Genomic DNA, 24,113 nt, shown 5'->3' with positions numbered 1-24,113 from the left:
AACAGCGTCCCGTTTTTATCAAAAATTAAAAATAAACATGAAATGTTTTTTTTCTTTTTTAAATGTACCATATGTAAACATATCTCACTGGCAGTAGTGAGTATTTTTTTTTTTGACAGACTCTGACAGCATCCAACAGCTGCTGACTCCTTGATATGCTCTTATTTGATTTTCTTTCTAAAAAAAAAATTTATCAGTAGGAGAAGGATTAGTCTGACTCTTGTAACACAATGCCAAATGTACCGTCAAAAATAAATAAATAAATAAATAAATAAGGCCACAGCAAGAATCTTTGTTATTTTGGAATCCAAATGTTCCTGCCTGTAGACTTTCCTGTGACCCACCTCTCAGAAAAGACATTTATTTTCTCTTCTGTAGAATGTCCTTGTCAAACAAAGACTGATAAGGGATGTTTGGTGTCTGTTTTAATTAAGGTGAAAAACGTTTAGGAATGCTCCTTCCTGAAAATGCTACTAGGGCAAGAGTTACCAGCCTTCCACCTCTGCCCTCGCCTTCACTCCCGTTCTGTCCCCACGTGTTAATGCATTAACTGCAACAAAAACAAACAAAACAAAAAAGAAACAAAATTAAAAGTCTACACCACCCTAGCGGCTCACTTGGTGCATGCCTACATGAGCAGCTCGCCTCACTGATGCTCAAGTAAGGGTTGCACAATCTAGCCCTATGTACATAGCTCATCTTTCACTGTTGTAACCTTTGTCTTGCTTCCCCCCCCCTTTGTTTATTATTGCCCCTTTCTTCGGTTGTAGTTAGTGGGAATTGTGGGTACTTAGCAGTGCCCAGGATTGGGCCCTTTGACTCTAAACTCATGTGGCAGGCGCTTGTCTTTTTATTCATCTGTAAAGTGCCATGCACAACTCCGGCATGGTAGAAATGACTAAAAATATACCATCACTACTACTGGGCACTGCACTCAGAGGCTGAAAGACTGACGCTGTTTTGCTCTCTAGAATTTATCTCAATAACTTGTTCATCGTTCAAAAGAATTAATTGACACCATCTGTGTGTATTCAGTGCCCTAACTTTAGCTGACGCAGCAAATAGTTTAAATCTCCCTTCATGTTCCTTCTCTGTTTTTATTTTTTTTTAAAGGTACATTAAGACAAGAGAGATCCTTTAAGCTAATGGCTAAAGAATGTGCCTTGAGCTCTGTGTGAATGCCTAATGGCTTCAACTGTTTGTTTAAAGGCAAAACCAATACTTCTGCAAGATGGCCCTCCCACTTGCCTGTGATAGGCTACCAAGAATAGCAACAGCCTGTGTCACTAGAAAGGGCAAAGCCTTCTGAAATAGAAACAAAGTTGTTCACAAATCACTCTGTGCCATACACTCTGTAAGCTTCTGTATCACTCTGCCATGAGGAAAATAACCTGTGTGTTTGTTGGCAGCATGGGACGGACAATTGCCCTGTGAAGTGTTTCTACCCTGAAGTGTGGAATAGAGCTGTTAAAGGGCAATGGTCCCTGTGCAGAATGCGGAGGACCTCAACCAGCAGGGCAGGAAAATGAGAACAGGGGAGAGTGACGATAACAGAGGCAGCCGCAGCAGCAACACCAACCTACACAAGCTTCCCACTCAGACAGGTAATGTGGCACAGTTTGAATGCCAGCTGTGACTGAATGACAATAGAGCAAATATGTGTAACTAATGTTCGGGTTTGGAAGAAAATAGCCTGGCAAAAGCCAGGAGAGTCTAAATTAACACCTTTCGTCTGCCCCCTAATTCCTGGCATTGCAAGAGAGGGAAAATGTGAGCAAAAAACAAAGTGTCACCTTTCCTTTTCAATGAGGGTGTTTGAAATACTTCCCCCTGAAGGCCTTGATCCTACAGCTCATGTATGCACCCTCTAATGTGTAAATACTTCTCCTTTTGCAGATTAGTCACCTGAAAGATCAAAAGAGCCACTGATGCCCACAATGGCTATTCTATTGCGACCCATGCACACAAAGGACCAAATTCAACCCTCCCTTTGAAATCACTGGAGCTCATGGACTTCATTGGGAGTTGCACCTGCTTATGGCAGTTTGACTTTGGGTCTGCAGACTAGGAATCCAATATGAAATTACTACTGAAAAAAATATTTGCAAGTATAGAACAACTTTAATCCATCTGCACTTTGCTGTTTTAACTGTCAGTTTCTCCCATCTCTGGTGTAACACATTTTGTACATCTAGAGATTCTTTTACTGAGATCAGAAGGAGGGGACACAAAATCGTTACATTCTGTTACCATGATTTACAACTGAGGCAGAAGAAGGAAAATATTGCTGAAAACCAGAGAGGGCTATGCCTGAGTTAATGTTCGCTTAGAAATAAATGAATTGCAATGAACTAACTAACCCAAATATGTTAAGATACTATTGGCATAAATGATATTGTTGGCGTGTAATAAAAAGTTATTGATAAGGCCAGCAATATCCACTGATATCTGGGATCGCAGGGAAGCTAAGGTTAATGAACAAAAAGCCATTCAGTTTGCGGACACATTATTGAACTATTGTTTTTACAATCTGTGCATTATTTATGCAACATAGTCATCAGGTTACAATGTATCCAGTACCCCGTACTTTCCAACACCTCAGTCTTTTGCACTTACGCAGCCACGAAGCGTGAACTGGGTTGGGTTTTCTTTTTGTTTTTGTTTTCTTTTTCAGGGACATAACAATTGTACAAATTTCAGTTTTAAAGTACCGTGTTTTCAGCAAGGTTTTTTAAAAATATCGTTAAAGGGCTGGAGAATTATGAATATATGAAATATGTATTCCACCAGCTGGCTTGAAAGTAATCTCCAGTTTAAAGGACCCATATCCTTCTGAACTGTTTTAACTTCCATGGGAAAGAAAAACTTGCCCCCCTATGTAAATAACAAATATCGTTCTGTATATGAATTCTATTGTGTTCTCACACTGTGTGGTGGATAGTGCCATCAGCAGGAACTGAATTACTTAGGTACATGGCAATGGGTGCTGCATATACCCGAGGTTTAAAATGAAGCTTCCCAAATGAACAGTGCTTCTGAACTTGCTACACCATCTAGTCAAAATTTTGGATAGTAAAAGTGAATATTATTATATGGGGTGCAAATAAAATGTTATCTGACAAGGAAAGAAATGAGATTCACATTAAGCTTGCTACGTGACTCAGGTCCCAATTCAGCAATTGTTTAAGCCTCTTGAATACCGTTATAAGGCTGGGGCCTAAAGCAAGTAAATTTAGGAACTGGCAATTCAACAAGAGAAAACAAAGATATTTTATGCCTACCCTTTGGCCTCATGCTGGGTCTAAAAGAAGCCTTGAACATCAGAACAGGTCAATGACATGTAGCTTTTTCACACTCAGTTTTAGAGAGGTAGACTGACTACATGATGGTATAAAGGTTTTATTGCATGAGATTGGGATGCCAACTTGCTTACAAAAGCCAGACCCAAGAATGAATTATGCAGCCGTTCCCAACAAGCGCCAGCAAACCACACCACAATGTATATACAATGTATTCTGCATATGCGACGTGTTTTAGAGAAACACTATTTTAGAAACATATTTGAGCATTTTAAAAACTTTTGTTAATACTTTTTTCCCATATCCTTCCACCTGTAAAGCCAGGCTCTCCTTATACTATCCAGTCTAACTGTCCAGCTCTGAGAGGGAGAGGAAAGAGATAACCAGGGGAAAATCAATTTTCCATACAAATGTTGCAGTTTTAAGGTTTGATATCTCATGATCTACCAAGGCTACAAACAAATGCCTTGTCCCATTGGAGAGGGGGAATCCCATTGTTTGGTAGTCATATCTATGTGATGAACTCCTTTCATCATGCACTTTTGACTGCCTGACCTATTTACCATTAACCTATTTTTGATAGAACTGCACCCAACTTTCCAAATCTCTAGATAGTTGCAAATAGCGAACATTTAAAAATATAAAAAATTATAACCTTCCCGAAAGCTGTTTGCTGCTTTCCCGGAAATGGAGACTTTCTCACTCCAAATTACCCTTGAGGCAGTTCAGGAAGGTGAGGGATTGAAAAAAATTCATCTATTTCCAGACACTCTGACAGTGGGCTGGATTTGTAGCAAGGGCGCAGAGATGAAAGACTCCACATCCCATAACCAACATACCTGTTTGGGCAGCAATTTCCTTCTGTCTGCATTGTGGGCATTAGTGTACTACAAATAATAAATTATAACAACAAAATAATTTTATTTACAATTTTTTTTAAAGAAATTATGTCATTATGGAGACAGAGAAACTGAAATGTGCTTTGTGGAATAATTAAAAAACAATGTAGAAATATTTGTGCACAAGAGGAATCTCCATGCCTGGAATAATCTCAGCTGTGAAGCTGCTGTGATGTGCTGGACAGAGTTCGAAATTTCCATAGTCAGGACCCTGCTACAAATTGAAGGGCAGATAAGGATGGTTTTACTTGCCTCTGATGGAATCACCCCTTCTCTGAAAGCTTGTAAATCTCCCCTGCCAGAAATGACTTACCCGTGCATCTCATAATATACGGTTACCTTTGAAATGGCTCAGATTGCACCAAATGACAGGTTAAAAAAATTATGGGGAAGGATTCACTCCCTCCATAACATTTTCATCCCCCATCTCCACCCCTAATTTCAAATTACACATGCTGAACTCTAGGCTATACTGTTACTATCCTCAGTCTGTTTTTCAGGAACAAAGCATAAACCTTTTAGCAAATGCTCTTAAAGATAAGTTTGTTTGCCAGGCAGTGCTGCCTTCTTCCTTGGTTGTTAGAAAGCATTTTTATTGAAATGGAAAAATAAATGAATAGCTTTCTCAATCCTTTTTATTTTTAGTCACACACCCATTGGCCATGGGGTTTATCTAGAATTTTTTATGGAAGCCTCCCATTAAAATATATATATTAGCAGCACATGACTGTGAATTGCTATATATATTTTAGGGTTCTCACAAAAACAAAAGAAATATATATATATTTTTAAAGAAGCATTTTTAAAGGGAATGTCTAAACCCTTCTCCGCCCAGAAATATCACAAAAAGCCTGCATTTAAAAGGATTCAGAATAACAGCCATGTTAATCTGTATTCGCAAAAAGAAAAGGAGTACTTGTGGCACCTTAGAGACTAACCAATTTATTTGAGCATAAGCTTTCGTGAGCTACAGCTCACTTCATCGGATGCATACTGTGGAAAGTGTAGAAGATCTTTTTATACACACAAAGCAGGAAAAAATACCTCCCCCCACCCCACTCTCCTGCTGGTAATAGCTTATCTAAAGTGACCACTCTCCTTACAATGTGTATGATAATCAAGGTGGGCCATTTCCAGCACAAATCCAGGGTTTAACAAGAACGTCGGGGGGGGGGGGGGGGGTAGGAAAAAACAAGGGGAAATAGGTTACCTTGCATAATGACCTAGCCACTCCCAGCCACTTTGTTCTACAAAGAAGATAACAGAACGCCACTAGCCGTCACCTTCAGCCCCCAACTAAAATCCCTCCAACACATTATTAAGGATCTACAACCTATCCTGAAGGATGACCCAACACGCTCACAAATCTTGGGAGACAGGCCAGTCCTTGCCTACAGACAGCCCCCCAACCTGAAGCAAATACTCACCAACAACCACATACCACACAACAGAACCACTAACCCAGGAACCTATCCTTGCAACAAAGCCCGTTGCCAACTGTGCCCACATATCTATTCAGGGGACACCATCACAGGGCCTAATAACATCAGCCACACTATCAGAGGCTCGTTCACCTGCACATCCACCAATGTGATATATGCCATCATGTGCCAGCAATGCCCCTCTGCCATGTACATTGGTCAAACTGGACAGTCTCTATGTAAAAGAATAAATGGGCACAAATCAGATGTCAAGAATAATAACATTCATAAAGCTGTCGGAGAACACTTCAATCTCTCTGGTCACGCGATTACAGACATGAAAGTTGCGATATTACAACAAAAAAACTTCAAATCCAGACTCCAGCAAGAGACTGTTGAATTGGAATTCATTTGCAAATTGGATACAATTAACTTAGGCTTGAATAGAGACTGGGAGTGGCTAAGTCATTATGCAAGGTAACCTATCTCCCCTTGTTTTTTTCCTAACCCCCCCTCTCCTCAGACGTTCTTGTTAAACCCTGGATTTGTGCTGGAAATGGCCCACCTTGATTATCATACACATTGTAAGGAGAGTGATCACTTTAGATAAGCTATTACCAGCAGGAGAGTGGGGTGGGGGGAGGTATTTTTTCCTGCTTTGTGTGCATAAAAAGATCTTCTACACTTTCCACAGTATGCATCCGATGAAGTGAGCTGTAGCTCACGAAAGCTTATGCTCAAATAAATTGGTTAGTCTCTAAGGTGCCACAAGTACTCCTTTTCTTTTCATTTAAAAGGAGTGTCTGTAAAACTACTGGAAGTGCTAAAGCAAAAGTCACATTGAAGTCAATGGGAATTTTTTCAGGGGAAGATTTGGAGTTTGTCTTCACATACAGTGCTACAACTGCACAACTGTAGCACAGGTGAAGACATTACTACGCCGACAGGAGAGCTTCTCCCGTCAGCATACTTAATCCACCTCCATGAGAGGCAGTAGCTATGTCAACAGAAGAAGCTTTCCCGTCAACAGAGCATTGTCTACACCGGGGGTTAGGTCGGTATAACTCCGTCGTTCAGGGGTGTGGATTTTTCACAGTTATACCGATATAACTCTGTCATGTAGACTTGGCCTGAGTGGAAGCTGAATAAAGCTCTCAGGATTTAACCCATTGGAAATTGTGCCCAAGTAAGGACTGAGTATGGTAAGGGGCATTAAGATTTGGCCCAGTAATAAGAAAAATAGGTATAGGCTCCAGGGAAAAGCAATGACTGCTGATTAAATGTGATTCCCATAGAACTGCTGAGAGAGTTTGCTACTGAGATTGTAGAATGTTCTGTTTGCCCTTTTCATGCCAGGAGGTGCTGTACATTCAAGGGCCAACTTTGAAAAGGCAGCACAATTCATTTCAAAAGGATGTTAGGATTGACAGATGATAGGCTCATCTGCAGAACTGTGGTGGGTGGGGGTCACTGTCAGACAACAAACGGGAATCAGAGTCTTCCCTAAAAATTAAAAACCTGCTCGACTGGTATAACTCGCTGTTCCAAAACCTGCTTTGGGGAAGAGAGAGGAGGTGACAGCTGTAGATCAACAGCTTAACACTAGTTGCCGCAAGTTTGTAAAACTGAGTAGGTCTAATAACATGAGCCTCAGGCCTTAGAGGAGGTTCTCAAACTAGGAGTGAAAAAACAAAGCTAACATTTAAAATTACCAATACAATAACCATACTATTCTTATCAAACATTGGCATGTATCAGTGGTGCACAACCTTTGTGGCCTTGAGTCCCACACTGGCAAGTTCCAAGGTGTCTGAGGGCCACACCAAACTGGCATACTTTTTTAAATCAAAAATAATTTATTTTAAAATAACCATAATATTTACCCCGGGGGCATAAGTAATGTCTTATTCCTGCCCCACTGAATTCCTCCACCGGGACCTAACTGGAGGATTTTTTCCCCCAGCACTACTAATGTATTAAAAGCAGAAGATCAAAGGTGGGAGAAGGTTAATTTCTGCAGTGAGGTTAACACCTGTATCACATATGTATACCAGGAGCTAGATTTGTAGCAGGTGTAAATTGGGTAGCTCAGTTGAAGCCAATTTACGTCCCCTGAAGATCTGGCCCACAGTGTAACTTTGCACAAATCAGTGCTGCCAATAAACCTATTGTTCTTGGATACTGTAGGCCTAAATGGAGAAAAAAGTATTGGGTACAGTGCAAAGGAGATCACAGCAATTGAAAATAAATACAGAGCTATCCATTAAATACAGAGCTATCCATTACTTTCCAATGGACTAGGTATCTTTCTACCATACACCACTCTCAGGCCAAGTTGACTGAACTACTCGTCCAAAGCTGCCCCAAAAGAATTAGTTGAAATACTGTCTGTGCTATGTTGCAGAAGCCACTTCCCACTGGTCCATGAGCTCTCTGCAACTAACTGGAAAATCAGCAGTCAATTCACTTGGGCTCTAATTGTGTGGCAGCCAACTGAGAAAAAACAACAACTATGCTGAGTGGAAGAATTAACCCAACAATAATAAACTAGAATTATCCACCAAAGGCTAGGGTGCAAAGGCTTCACAACAAGCAGAATATGATTAGCTACATCTTTCTTGTAGTAATAAACAATGAATCTCAGTTGTATAAAACACAGTTTATTTTAAAGTGGAGATACAATGGCACATGTTCTCCATTTTGTCTATTCTAGCATCATCTGGTTTTTATTCTCAGTGATGCAGCCATCAGAAACTATGTGAAACAGAGGCGATGCTAGCCCATTGGGGGCCCTAAGCAGGAATATTTTTAGGGACCTCCCCACACACAACACATACTAATAATTAATAGGGAGCACCCTTGAGCTGCTCGGGGCTCTAAGCAACTGCTTAGTCTGCTTACGCCTTGTGCTGTTTCTGATGTGAAATAGCTGATCTTTTTGTTAAAAAGAACTCAAGGATTAATGATGAGTGAATCCCAAAGTGTTCAGAGGTTTGCACCCCAAAATTTGGCTTATCTGAAATATCCAATCTATCTATCTGGAGCAGCAAAACTGGGTTGGAAATCTTAGTCTGGTTTCCAGTGGATAAGTGTCCACATCACAAAGGAACACCCCCAGAATCAGCAACCGTAGCATTCTCAGCAAGGCCAAGGATTTAATGGGAGTCCAGGATAAACTATATTCTCACATGTTTCAGAGTAGCAGCCGCGTTAGTCTGTATTCGCAAAAAGAAAAGGAGGACTTGTGGCACCTTAGAGACTAACAAATTTATTTGAGCATAAGCTTTCGTGAGCTACAGTTAGTCCCTCCAAGGTGGGACTGAAGCACTTTGGTTAGGAAGCATGAACTATTCTTGTCTATAATATACCAACTGTGTGGATAAGGGTTCTAGGGCTGTCAGTCTGATGCCTTTCGTGGCAACTAAATTCAACTCAGGAAAAACGTTGGAAATTTAACAGGAAAAAAATGCTTTCTTGGCAAAAGCCTCTGTATTGGATGTCTGTTCCATTGTCACTGTTGGGCAGGCTTACTTCTTTAGGGTCTGATCCAAAAGCCAGTGAAGTCAAATGAGAGCTGGACAAATTTATGAGTGTGACTGTCTGATGTGGTTGCTTGTGATGATAGGGGACAGGTCTCAACAGCCCTGCGGTTGGCCCACTTCTTGTTTACGTCTGACGTTTCTAAAAGTTCATGTGTCAGGGCTTCAGCTTACCACTTGCAGGGGTTAGGATTGGAAGGGATTTCCCCCAGCACCAATTTATTTTTCTCTTCTTCTTCTGAAGCATCAGGGATGGCCCCGGCTGGAGATGGAACACTGGACAGAGAGCACCAGGACTCTGAGGTGGCGCCAAACATTTTCTCTCTCAAGTGCTTGGCTGGTTGGTTTATGCTCACATGCTCAGGGTCTAACTGATCGCCATATGTGGAGTCAGCAAGTGGCAGTGACCTTGTTTTTTCCCCCCCTTCTCCTGAACTGTGTGGGTGTGGGTCACTGGCCAGGATTATCTGCGTATATCTCACTTACTCATTCCCCAAGCACTGGTGCACCTTGGTCCCTCCTATTCTCTGTCTGTGGCACATAATAGTCTAGTCTCCTGTGGGCCGAATTACTTTGGTCTAATTGCAGAACTTGTCTTCACGTACAGCACTAACAGCAGCACAGCTGCACCACCGCAGCACTTTAGCGAAGACGCTACTATGCCAACAGGAGAGCGTCTCCCAGCAACATAGTTAATCCACCTCCCTGAGAGGCGGCAGCTATGTCGACAGGAGAACTTCCCCACCAACACAGCACTGTCTACATAGGGGGTTAAGTTGGTATAACTACGTCACTCAGGTGTGTGAATTTTTCACATCCTTGAGCAATGTAGTTATACCAATATTTATCTGTAGTGTAGACCTGGCCTCAGTTGTTGGGTTTAATGTGCAGGTGCTGGGTAATGTTGCTGGCCTGTGATATACAGGAGGTCAAACTAGATGATCTGGTGCTCCCTCCTGGCATTAAACTCTATAACTGAATGGGAGTCTTTCAATGGGTTTGGGATCAGGTGCTTAAGAGATACTAAAAATAAAGGGGAAAAACAAAGTGCATTACATGATGTATTTTTTCCTGCTTTCAGCAGTGTCACTTGATATGATCAATGTTGTTGGGTTTTCTTCATTTGATCCTATCGTTTCCCCCCAAACTGAGACCTCAGAATAAGATTTTGAGGACAGGTTTATAAAATAACTTTATTATTGATGATTAGAATGGTACAGAGCTCATTTTGGTTTTCTTCTGTAATTCCAGGATGTGGAACATTTACTTTTCTATCATCTACCATTGCTGCCATCAGTGGATTCCTAATGGGTTATGAACTGGGACTCATCTCTGGGGCTCTTCTTCAGCTAAGCAGTATACTAGCACTTTCTTGCAAACAACAGGAAATAGTCGTAAGCTCCCTCCTCATTGGGGCCTTACTAGCATCACTTACTGGTGGATTCCTAATAGACCGATTTGGAAGGAGAATTGCGATTATTATAGCATCTTGTTTACTTGTACTGGGAAGCCTGATCTTGATAATCAGTTCATCATATGGCATACTTATTGTAGGACGGATTGCTATTGGTATTTCAATATCATTATCCTCAATTGCAACATGTGTATATATCGCTGAGATAGCCCCACAGCATAGAAGAGGTCTGCTTGTATCATTAAATGAACTTATGATTGTGATTGGCATTCTTTTTGCCTACATTTCAAATTATGTATTCACCAATGTTTCCCATGGCTGGAAGTATATGTTTGGCCTTGTGATACCAATAGGTGCCTTACAAGCTATTGCCATGTATTTCCTTCCACCGAGTCCTCGGTTTCTTGTTATGAAAGGTAACGATGAAGCTGCTAGCAAGGTACTGGGAAGGCTAAGGGCAACTTCAAATACTGCTGAAGAACTCACTGTGATCAAGTCTTCTTTGAAAGATGAACATCAGTACAGTTTCTTGGACCTGTTCCGTTCAAAAGACAACATGAGAGCCCGAATGCTAATAGGCCTCACGCTAGTGTTTTTTGTGCAAACAACAGGGCAGCCTAACATTTTATTTTATGCATCCACTGTTTTAAAGTCAGTTGGGTTCCAGAGCAATGAAGCAGCTAGCTTGGCCTCGACTGGAGTTGGAGTGGTTAAAGTGGTTAGTACAATCCCAGCCACTGTTTTTGTGGATCAAGTTGGAAGCAAAACCTTTCTGTGTATTGGTTCTTCTATTATGGCAGTGTCACTGGTCACCATGGGATTGGTAAATCTTAATATACACATGAATTTCACTAATATCTGTAGAAACCAGTTCCTGGAAGATTCCATTTTTCATGGACCAGGAAACGTGAGTGCCAGCAATGAGAGTCTCAGGGAGCAGTTTGCTGGTATGCCTTCCCAAGGCAGAACATCGCTGACCATGCTGAGAAAATTTGAAACTGCTAAGACAGAGGAGCAGAACAGCACAGCCTTGGCAGGAGGAAAGACCTCTGCAGCAAGCCAAAGAGGATCCCACATAGTAATAGACAATGTAGAAGTTCCAGTTGCTCTGAAATGGCTGTCTTTGGCCAGCTTGCTTGTTTATGTTGCTGCTTTTTCCATAGGTCTTGGACCAAGTAAGTGTTTCATATTTTTTATTCCTTTTAATGATTTATTTAAAAGTAAATTAAGCACTGGTTTTAGATGCCCATGTTGACATCACTGGAAACTGAAGTTCTCAATCCACAGAACAAACATCACACTAAGCAGCAGTATGTGTTTCCACCATGCTGCTCTGCCAACAGACTCTGGAGACACCAACCAAGGCGGGCGAGAGAGCAATTCAGTCTCCATTGCCCAGTCAGTCTTTGACCTCTCTGCTAAGATCGCCTCTAGAAGCACTAATGGTGATGAGGGCATGTTACCACTACAAAGTAGGTTGAGAAATTTTAAAATAAGTCTATAGAATATCCAAGTGATGGTAACTTTCAGGGTGAAATCCTCACCCCATTGAAGTCAATGGCAAAGCCAGGATTTCACCCTCAGTCACTGCCAACTGGTGTTGATTTGAATCAGCGACCTGTAAGTGAAAAACTCTGTATCACATTAACTGTGTCTAGAACCATTTTTAATTCCCCCACACTCCACCCCTTTTCTTTTCTTTTCTTTTCTTTTCTTTTCTTTTCTTACCATGTAAATGATAATACATAAGCTATACTGTGATGGCTCATAAACCCAAGTTAAAAACATATTGCTAGATGCTTCAAATGAGCATAGCATTCCCAAATCAACAGGAGCTACACCGATTGACTCCAGCTGAGGTTCTGGAGCATGTAGCCACGCTGACCATGTAACCCAACCTAGTGCTAGGAAATGGAAAACATTTAATCCTACTGAGTAAACTCTCTTGGCCCATACACTTCCTATCCTGAACAGAATAAACAACAAAAAGTTAAGAATTGTTCAATCTATAAAATATCCATTTAAACCAAAGTGTGCTTTTAGAAGAAACACCACTGCAGAGTCCTCACTAATGATAGAAGACAACTTTCTTGCCATTCCCATTCCCAGTGACTAAAACTACTCTTTTCCTTCTTCTTTTTCACATAGGGTTGATCTTTTTTTAAACCAGATTGTAAAATGTGCATGCACAAAGCCCATTATTTATTAACAGACTTTGTGTGCCTGTGTGCCCTGACACACACTTGGCTTGGAAACATACTGTACTCCTTGAAGTTAATTACGACAAAGAGTTTACCAGGAGCATAACAACCCTGCTGTCATACAAAAGGCAAAAATGTGAAGACAAAACCCAACAACAGTTATTTATTTAGGATAAATAGCTCACTAGGATAGCTGCCTGAGATAAATATTCATTGCCAAGAGACACCTAAAGGATAGCAGTTTGACAGTTACTCCAGCATACTTCAGTACATTATAACCAGTCTAAGGACTAGATTCTGTTCTCAGTTACATGGGCATAAATCCTGAGTAACATCATTAAAAAGAGTTACTTCAGATTTACACCAGTGTAACAGACAGCACAAACTAATCCTAGAATAGCAACCAGTAGGGAAGCATCACAATTTCAATTCCTTTTCCATTAACAAGATTTCTTAAAACAAGGAATTAAAAGTTTCTTCAAATGAAACAAAATGTGGACATCTATTTTATTGGAAGGGGCAACTTATTCCAGCATTGGGGATGCAATCGAGTTGCTTTCCACAGACGCTTGAGTTCTAGGGACTTTAAAGTAGATAGGTTTGAACAAGGGCATGTTTGCGATGTACACTGTATATGAAGTAAATCAAAATATGGTGGTGTATCTATGCAGTGTAGTAACTCAGTGTCCAATGCTCAGCTAAAACTGATTAAATACAGAAAGCTCAGATTAACTGAACCAAGGAATTGCTGGAGTCTATAAATAATAGAGGGTTTTATATATTGTAATTATATGTGCCGTGGCTGAAAGGCAGGATAAGGATTGAGTTTCATATGTAACTTCTGGCTTCTTCTGCTTGCAGCTCAAACACTTTAAAGATATTTCAAATGTGTAGATTTCGTCTGTTAAATTAAATTTTCTTAGTGTTAGCTTTTTTTAAAAAAACAATCCCTCAATTATATAAAATGGCCCATTTAAAATGTTTGGATTACTCATCCCGTCAACCTGTTACACTGTCTACCAAATTGTTACTTTTAAACCATGTCCCATGTGGGAAAGGGAGGGGCCATGCCACAGTATAAGTTCCAGAACGTTCTGACTGACAAAGCCAGACAATCTGTATGGGGCCCCAGATGGTGCAGATGGTGCACTGTAGTGGAGGTTTCACTACCCTTTCAGTGAGTGCAGCATGCAACTTCCCTTCCATGTCTGGCTTGCTCTGTTGGTTCATATGAAGAAGGAGAGCTGGGGCTGACCTCACTTGGCATCTGTATTTTTTCTTGAGTAATGAGCACCTCCAGGCAGATGGAATTGTGCCTACCCTTGAAAGGGGCAGAAGGTTTCTTGCACCCACCACCTCACCCAGCCGGGCAAAGCTGGCCACAATAGCCTTTTGTCTATTTAGAAAACATATGATATTTAGAGTATGTGTAGTTCAAATCCTTATGGAGAGTACATGTGAATCCATCATTCCAATCCAACTCTTTCATCTTCCTTTTTTCCTACTGTGCAAAGACTTTTGGCTCTAGTGTGAGGTCCAGTTATTACTGCCTTTCTTGGTAGCCATTTTTTGTTTTGTTTTTGTACCTCAGTGGTTTCTTCTTTTTACCAAATTACTAGAAGCAATTAGATTTTCTAATGAACTGATTTGCTAAATATTACTGTCTATTACTGCTTATGAAAGCACTCAGGCACAACCGTAATGAAAACAGATAGATTAAAGCCTTTTTGCATTATAAAAGAGTTGTAGACAAGAGAGCAGCTGTCTAGTCCTAGTTTAATTCCAATATATTGTATATTTATATAAACAAGCCCTTTTGCAAGATAAGAGGGGCAGCTTTATTTCTCTGTTTTGCATTAAGTTTGATGAAGTGCGATCCAGCTTTTCGCTTACACTCGGTTTCAGACAATGATTAGGGTATATTACAAACACAATAAATCAGTGTTGCACCACACTGCAGGACAGCACACATTGTCTCGCTGACACTGCTCACATAAGCACCATCAGCTCCTATTAACTAAAGTGCAGATGTTAGACATACTTGACACACCTTTGGCTTCTTTATCTTCTGTCATCAACATCTGGCATTTCAAAAAGGGCAAATGGGGAGGAGTCCCCTTCATCAGGAAACAAAAAAACTTGCACAGCAGATAATTATCAATCCATAGTGAACATGAAGCTGCAAAGGCAAGGTGAGTGAGGTAGAAGCTTGTTTGATTTCAGTGAGTGTTTGCAAAGAGATGTGGGCCCTCAGGACCTATGTTCAGGCATAAGAACTTGCCATACGCTTAGCACTTTAGAAATCTGAGCCTACAGATGACACTATCCTTAAAACAGAACACAGAACAGAAGTGGGATGTTGAGTTTAATGCTGTACATAGATGGATCACAGATACATTGCCTATATTGAAAGCTGGATGCAATAGTGAAAATGTATTTAATATAGACTAGGAAACAAATGTCTTCTATAGAGGGTGTCTGCTCATGGCCACATACTAAAGGAAGAAAATTAATTGGAATAATAGAAAGTAAGTCATATCTATGATGTGATAACCATTTGGGGACAGAAATAAAAAGTTCTTTGTTGTAAATAAAAGTAAACTCCTCCATTGGTCACCATTAACTTGTAAGACTGAGGCAATGGAAATTCCTAATGATGAGATTATTTTCCTAAATGAGACCCGTGAATTTGAGTGTGATAATCCTGTTGGTTAAAAACACGTCTAAAACAAAAAACATGCAACATCAGCCTGGTGTTTTCCCCCCAAACAATACAGGCACTTTCAGACCTGATACAAGTGTGTACAGTTCCACACTAAGAGTAATGGAATGGCACCCGTTTACAAAGGATCAGATCCCAATCTGCTCCCTTTGTGCCACTTAGGACTGAAGCTCATGCTGTGCAAAGAGAATGGAAAACTCCAGTAAATCCCCTGCTGGGGATATTCCCAGCATCTGGAATTCACAAAGAAACAAACAAAAGAGCTGGCAGAGCCAGCTCCTATGCATTCCACCCCACATCCTCCAGCCCAGGGGTTGTCTCAGGCTTGGGGAGAGTGAGAGAATAGCCATAGCATGAAATACAGTTAAAGCCAACTGGTGCGTGATTTGTAGATGACCGTACCTAGCTGGCCTAAGTTAGAGGAGCCTTCAACCAGCTCAAACCTGAAGCAGGGCCAAGGCCAGGGCAGATTATCAGGAGCCATAACCAGTTCCTGGTGGCCTCTTGCTAAAATGGACAAAGCACAGAATGTATGGCAAGGTCTGAATTTATTCCAACAAGTGAAATTAAACCCATGGACATAAGAGCAATTCACAGTTTGAACAGAGCTGATAGAGTTTGGGGCAATGGCAAAACTAACACAGATAAAGGAAATTCTGCACGTGATTCTGAAATTGCGGGGATGAGTAATTGTCCAGATGAGATCTACACATTTCCCACAGCTTGTAAAGCTGTGAAACTGACAACACTGACTTCTGTTATAGAAACACCAGATGCAGATCACTTCTCCCAAAAGGTATAGGTGGAGGGACTTTTTCTGCTGTTTAGGAACATCATTTGGCACTTATTCTATGGTGAGGAATGCTTTTATTGAAGGGGAGCATAAATAATTTTCTGCGTTTTGGTTATATATATATGTGTGTGCATGTGTGTGTGCGTGTGTGTAACCACCACCCCCACAGCATGTTCTCTAAATACTTTCGCAAAATGACTTCTCTTTCTAGTGTAAAATCTTAGCCTGTTCTCTTTGCAGATGTAGAGGCTTTTAGGCTGTTGAGCAATACACTTGGGGCCTAATCCTCTGCTGGTATAAATTAGTGCAGCTTCCTTGACTTCAATGGAGATGCACTAATTTACACCAGCTGAGAACTTGGTCCTTTGTTCCCAAATATCATTCTCAATAAAATCTCACCTCTGGCTCTGTCTCTACACACACTACAGAGGCCTGATCTTGCACACACTGACTATGATAAGTACTGCTGACTACCTTGATTATTCCCATTGAAGATCTATTACAAAGTAGGCATTTGCAGGATCAGGCCCTATATTTGTATTTGTTATCATTAGTTACATCGTGGGAATTGATATCTGGGAGCCTTATCCTGAGAGTGGAATTGTACGTCCTTTACAGGGCTTCAGAGGAAAATGAATTTCCCAGTAAGCAGTTTTATAAAATTGCAGAGGCAAAGCCAATTTTAAGTTTTTATTCTCGGGGGTGGGCTTTTTAAAAAATTAATAAAGCCTAATGTTCACAAGTTGACATTTTCACCAAGAAATAAATGGACATTCTGTTAACATCAGCCATTCATTATTCAGCATTGGGAGAATAGAACAGAATTACATATTGATTATTCAGTTCATCACTTTTTCCCCTTAACTTCTAGAGTCAGAAGATGTTGCATAGCTAAGCAAATGGGATCTACTCATGCCTCTGTGTCTATGGAGAGGTCATGGCAATGCAATCACTGCACCGGGGGAAGGGCAGTGTTGAGATCAATTTCACAGTGGCCTTTGCATCCTATCATGCAGAAAGTGTTTGTGAGTATGGTATAGGGGACAGGGGAGGGCCTAGGCAGTTACGTGGACCCTCCCCTTTTCTGTCCCCACCCCGTCATGGAAGAAGTATGTGGAGGTCCAGTGCAGCCTCAGTGTTGCAATAGAGGTCATGGAGCAAGACCACAGCTGATCTGTAGGGAGAGAGGATTCCTAAACTCACGCCCACCCATCTCCCGAGCACCCAACCTAGCTACTGTGGCTGGGCAATGGGCCCAGTAAGATAAAAATGATTCTATTTGGACTGCATTAAGTGCCCTTTCAAATTAATTTGCATTGAACAGAAGATTTTTGCTCACTAATATCATCACTGCAGAGCTAACTGGGTGGTCAGCACCAGGGTTACTTTAGTTCAGGTCTGAGCAGCCACACTGCAAAGCCTTACCTGAGTTACTGAGGTTTCATCTACGCTTCGAGCTGGGACGTAATTCACAGCTTTGGAGACATGCCTGAGCTAGCTCTCATGAGCTAGCATGCTAAAATTAGAAGCACAGTGAGACCAACATAAGGGATGAGAGGGTCTCATAGCTCCATACCTGTGCTAGATGCTAGCTACGTACCTGGGTGGCTCTCCCCTCCCTCTGCTGCTGCTGCTAGCCAAATATCTACTTAGCATTTTGGATGTGTGTGTACTGGGGGTGGCTATCCCCTCCCACTGCCACAGCTACACTTATGTTGTTAGTGTGCTCTCTCGATCAGAGCTAGTGTGATATGTTTCCTCAAACTGGAAAATACAGCTTCCAGCTGCAATTTGGACATACCCCGTCTCCTCACACTGGTGCTGCATTCACCCATGTGTATTGCTAGGACTTCTAGGGGCATATGAGATGGGGTGAGATCCGAGTTACCCAGGAAAGAATTTTCTGTAGTATCTGGCTGATGAATCTTGCCCATATGCTCAGGGTTTAGCTGATCGCCATATTTGGGGTCGGGAAGGAATTTTCCTCCAGGGCAGATTGGAAGAGGCCCTGGAAATTTTTCGCCTTCCTCTGTAGCATGGGGCACGGGTCACTTGCTGGAGGATTCTCTGCTCCTTGAAGTCTTTAAACTACGATTTGAGGACTTCAATAGCACAGATATAGGTGTGAGGTTTTTTTTGTAGGAGTGGTGGGTGAAATTCTGTGGCCTGCGTTGTGCAGGAGGTCAGACTAGATGATCATAATGGTCCCTTCTGACCTAAATATCTATGAATCTATGAATCTATGAATCTCATGGTCCTTTATTCTGCAGTAAGCTGAGCCACTCTCTGTTTCTATCTCAGTGAATTGTAGGACAACGTGTCTGTCCTTCTGGGCAGACAGAGGGAACGGTGGAAAAGCATTGAAGGATTAACAGCACTCCAATGATTTAGCCCACATCCGTGGCACAAAGGGAAAGGGGGTTACTAGTTTGAGTGTAAGAACCACTTGGGTTTTAGCGTATATCTCAGGAGAGGCCAGTAGCCTGGATGTAAAGCACCACTAAGTTCTGATGAGAGGGTTTGTGCGTGGATGGGAGCCACATTAGGGGCAACCCAGTGAGAGCCTAACTCTCGGCTGAAGACATACCCTATGTAGGACCAATGTTTACTAGAAGCCTGTGAAACTTCTAATAAAGCAGGATGAAACATGGCTAGCATCAGGTTTTGCTACAAACCCAACTTTGGGCCAGTTTTGCCAAACTCACCAAGAATGGGTTGAAATTCAGATGAGATAGAAGCCAAATTCTGGGTGAAACCTAGATAATTTATGCTTAATCTGGAAATGTCAGTTTTGGATGAGTTTTGCTGGGAGTTTTTGAGCTTATGTAAATCCAAAGACTTAAGGCAAGATGCAGGAGGCAGTATGTGTGTATGTAGAAATCTAGTCAAAGCAGTGAAATATTAACCACTGAAGGAAATGAAGGGGACAAATCCCCATCCAGCTTTTTACTATTTTGTAGTAGTCCTCTTCAGTGGGGACACACACCTCATGTGTTTTCATGTGGTTTAGAATAATTAACTTCCAAAAAAAACAAGTATCTGGCTATACTGACATGCCCTTGCAAACTGAAACCATGATCCTTGCAGTAATTCCACTGAAGTCATTGGAGTTACATCAGGGATAATATTGGCCCACTGCATTTTGCACATCTGTAATCATTAGATTTACTTGTTACATGGTTTGAATATGCTAAGTGTCTTGTTTTGTACATTTCTTTAGCATATTCCCTTCAAACACTTCATGCAAATTTAAAACAGAACAAAATAGCCAGCTTCACTTCTGGCTTTGATCAACCCACTGATGTGATGACAAGAGTGATACACCATGCCCATATTTATGATCAAGACACTATTTCCCTCCACCCCTAACATTGCTGCAGAACCCAACTTTGATCAAATTTTAATGGGGACATCGCGTCTCCTTCAAGAAATTGGAAAATCTGGTAACGAAAATAAGTGAGTGAGGATGCAGTGTCACTTGCAACATCATTAGAGCTGTGCAAAGTTGAAAAATATTTGTCTGGATCAAATGAAATGTTCCATTAATGCTTTTAAAAATAAAACAACATTCAAAACAAGTCATTTTGAATAAAAAAATTGAAACATTTTTTTAAAATGTCAAAATGAAATGTTTTGATTTTTTCAGGGGGTTTTTCCTGACCGAAACGATTCTGCAAATTTGACATTAATTTACAAAATGTTTCAGACAACCCCAGTGTGCATTTTTCAGTGAAAAAAGTTTCAGCCTTAAAATTTTGCCCATCTCTAAACATAACCCATTCCTCTCAGCAGTTGTTTTAGTTGGATATTATTCAGCTACAAAATAGCATAAGCCACATGGCCTTACAATAGATTGGAAGACACTGGTAGAAGATGTGTGTGCTACAGCTCTCATCAATATCTCTGACACTAGACAAAGTAACATTTCAAGCTTTTATAAGACATCAATTTACTATATTTGTTTATAGTGCACATACATTTAATGTTAATCAGTCATGCTACAGTGTTCCCTTGCACATTTGTTTGAAGCATTGTATTTATGAGTTCATAAGTTTTACAGACTCTTCATGATCTTACCTTACAGTTCATATAAATAAAATGTCCAGCGTTTACATGACTTAAAAAAGAGCAAAGCGCTTAAAGTTAATCATGTGCTTAAGTGGTTTGCTGGATTAGAGCCAGAATGCTCAAACCTGGAAAACATGTGTTTAATCGGTTTATAGCAGGGGTTCTCAAACTTCATTTGCACTGCGACCCCCTTCTGACAACAAAAATTACTACACGACCCCAGGAGGGGGGGCCGAAGCCTGAGCCCTCCCAAGCCCCACTGCCCTGGAGGGGAGGGGGGGCAAAGCCCAAGGGCTTCAGCCCCAGGCAGGGGGTCTGTAACCTGAGCCCCGCCACCCAGGGCTAAAGCCCTTGGGTTTCACCTTCAGCCCTGGGCAGTGGGGCTTGGGCTTCGGCCCCAGACCCCAGCAAGTCTAAGCCAACCCTGGCGACCCCATTAAAATGGGATCCCGACCCACTTTCAGGTCCCGACCCACAGTTTGAGAACTGCTGGTTTACAGGATAGAAACCCTCATGTTCAAACAAAATGAAAAAGTGGCATATTTTAGGGTTTTTTTCCTAAAAAACAACTGATTCATCTTTTTATTTTGAGGTTCATAGCATAGCCAACATGTACAGCAGAGTCATTTGAGAGTTTGCTCTGCTCTACTACACTGATGTTGTTTTGGATTTGATGCAGATAGAACTTATCCAATTCATTGTTCATGTGCTATTCAAATAACACCACATGTAGTCTTCATAGAATCATAGAATCACAAAAAGAAAAGGAGGATGTGTGGCACCTTAGAGACTAACAAATTTATTTGAGCATAAGCTTTCGTGAGCGACAGCTCACTTCATCGGATGCATTCAATGGAATCACAGAACATCAGGGACCTCAGGAGGTCATCTAGTCCAACCCCCTGCTCAAAGCAGGACCAATCCCCAACTAAATCTTCATTTCATATAATGTCCACAGGCTGATAGGCTGCAGTGTAGTGAGCGCAGGTGCCAAAACACAAGAGAAAACCCTTGCTCTGGATTGAACACCATCCATCTGCCAGCATTCAGTTTGAATTTTCATAGACTGCTTGATGCAAGTAAAGTGCCAGCTAGTTTGAATTATGCTTAGGTAGTCTGAAGCTGAATTATAAACATCACAGAGCAGTGTGAGTTTTCTAAACTGCCCTTAAAATAGATTAATCTGAGCCAATGTGATGGAATAACTAAGTACTGTTTATTTTATAGCAAGACAGAGATTTACTTAATCTGTGCATAAGAGTACTGAAAAATTTCATAGAAATAATTTTTTAAAAAATGCTGAGATTCCAGAGTTTTCCCTTTGTTCAATTAGGATTCAATTCTGCAAGGTGCTGAGTAGTCTGGCCCAATTCAGCAAATCACTTAAGCAGGTGCCCAGCTTTTAGCACAGGAGTAGTCCCTCCCAGTGACTTCAAAGGGCCCACTCAAGTGCTTAAACTTAAACCTGGAAGAAGTGCTTTGCTAGATCAGATTGAAGTGCTCAACGCCCTAAAGGATTAAGCCTTTAGCTACCTCCAAACAAATGAGTTGCATGTTGAGAGCATAAACCCAATTCTGCTCTCCCTGTAACCCCACTGAAGTCAATGGAGTACACACATGTAACAAAGGGGAGAATTTGGCTTTGTGAGAAGAAAATTGATGAGGATTGAGGCTAGCTGCCTATATCTATAAAAGACCTTCAGTACAATGGATTAAAACTTGATGCTATAATGTTAGGTATTCTGACCCCAGTTCAGCACAGTACGTAAGTAACTTTAAGCTTTGCGTAATCCCATTGACTTCAATGAAACTACTTGTGCTTAAAGTTAGGCATGTGCTTAAGTATCTTGCATAAGCAGGGCCTCTGGTAGGTGCAAATCCAGTTCCATATTGCTAGGCCATAGAGCTCTACTTAGGAGCAGAACCCGTGTAGTTCCACTGTGCAAAGTGGGAGGTTGCATGTAAGGGAGCTGTGCAGGAGGTGCACGCAGGGGCTGAGAGGAGTAGGACCTGGTTAGCTAACATGTGCAAAGTGTTTTGGAGAGGCAAAGCACTACATATATGCTGAATCTTATTTAGTAGCAGCAACAGTAATGCCACTGACCCAAACTCATGTCGAATGAATTTTACAAATGCATGCAGACCATCTCATTCATATATATATTATTGTAATAACAATTCATTCTAACATTTTATTTTTATGTGACGGTGACATTTTCCTTTGCCAGGCAGCACACAAATAAAAATATAGAACCTTTTATCTGCTATCAAAAGGCCGCTATTAGTTACTGTATGTTTGAATTTAACATTTGCCCTTCATGTAATGTAGGTCAAATGTTACATTCAAATATGCAGTAAATAGTGGCCTTTGATTATCATAGTAAAGGGTTTACATTAATTTCACTTGACATTCACTGGAGCACGTCTGTATGTGGTCATTGTGTGAAAAAGCTTTTTAAAAGTGTGTCAAATTCAACACAGTCCAGTTTCTACACTTGGGAAGATGGTATTTCAGAACTTCCTTGATCTTGTGCAGGCTTAGTACAAAAGCCCAGAGCAATTTTAATTCAATAGGATGCTAAATGCAAACACATTACTAGATTTCACCGGCAAAGATAAACACATCATATCAAGTATTGTAAGGTGACAAGGTGCTTGATGCCAAAAAAGTATGTTTTTTAAAAAGTCACAAGTTTATAGCTTATCCAAAGTAGAGAGTTCAAGGGGGCATGTTTTTCAAGGAAACAAATGCCAAGAGCATTTTAGTGGCATATGAAGTTAGCTCAATCCTGCTGCTGCATTTTGCTGTATGAGGCCTTGATCCTGAAAACATGCGAGGGCTTAAATTTAAAGCATGAGAGTAGTTCCACTGAAGCCAACACAAATAGAGTTGTCTGCCGGATTGGGGCTTTAGGCTCCAAAGTAACTGACTCAGAAGGTGGGTCTGGATTTACAGCAGTGCAACTGTGAGAAAGATCTAACTCATTCAATGTGACTATGTGACAATATATGGGGAATATATACATGGGCTTTTCTGAAAAAATAAAAAGGCATGTGCAGTATTGCCCATATCAGGCCCAACTCTACAAACTTTCCTTGTACAGAACCTTGCCTTCAGTGGGACTTGTAGGATCAAACCTGAAAGGGAGATGCTCAGAAGACAATCAAGAACAGATATGCCCTGAACAACCTCACTTCATAGGAAGGAAACATCAAAAACATTCATACTTTTTCCTGTTAAAAGAATACACTTTCTGTTTGAAAGCATAAAACTAGAATTGTCCCTGTTCCTGGGTCTCAATCAGCAGTCATTTCTGTTCTGCGGTCCCCTCAGGAGTAGAATGTACCCTGTCTTCTGTACTAGAAAAGCAGGTACATTCAGCCACCCAAGTTGTGTATTTTTTTGTCTCCATACTTTTCTGGACTGAAATATGCAATAATCCTGAGTAGTCTGTGCATAACTTGTTTATGAATTAGAGCCTCTGGCTTCTATGGCCATTCCTGTGCAAATGCCTCCAAGGATTATCTTAGATTCAATATTCAGAACAAACACTCACAAGTAGAAATACATATTCCCCATTTTAATAAGAAAGGCATTTCTTAAGCTACAGTATGTGACTTACTCTAAGCAATTTTCCATTGAAGCTTATTTTTTCATTCTTGTGTGCTTGCCTGCCAAGTGGGCTGTTTGTTGATGGAGCAACATGAATGCCGACATGGGCAAGAACAAAAAGGAAACAGATTGTGTAGTAAGGTT

At 41.0% G+C, this 24,113-nt stretch overlaps 1 protein-coding gene across 1 annotated transcript in view; it reads left to right on the top strand.

Annotated features, from left to right (window-relative positions):
- Positions 1 to 1,123: 1,123 nt before the first annotated feature.
- SLC2A12 (solute carrier family 2 member 12) overlaps positions 1,124 to 24,113 on the top strand; it is a 37,447-nt gene continuing 14,457 nt past the window's right edge. The window contains 2 exon segments of the mRNA XM_007058048.3: positions 1,124 to 1,604; positions 10,410 to 11,747. Coding sequence (XP_007058110.2) covers positions 1,478 to 1,604; positions 10,410 to 11,747 — 1,465 coding nt within the window. The 5' untranslated portion in view covers positions 1,124 to 1,477.

The sequence above is a fragment of the Chelonia mydas genome, chromosome 3, assembly GCF_015237465.2.
Source record: "Chelonia mydas isolate rCheMyd1 chromosome 3, rCheMyd1.pri.v2, whole genome shotgun sequence".
Lineage (NCBI taxonomy): Eukaryota > Metazoa > Chordata > Testudines > Cheloniidae > Chelonia > Chelonia mydas.
Note: the sequence above shows the minus strand (reverse complement) of the source record. Positions and strands in the feature narration are given on the sequence as shown.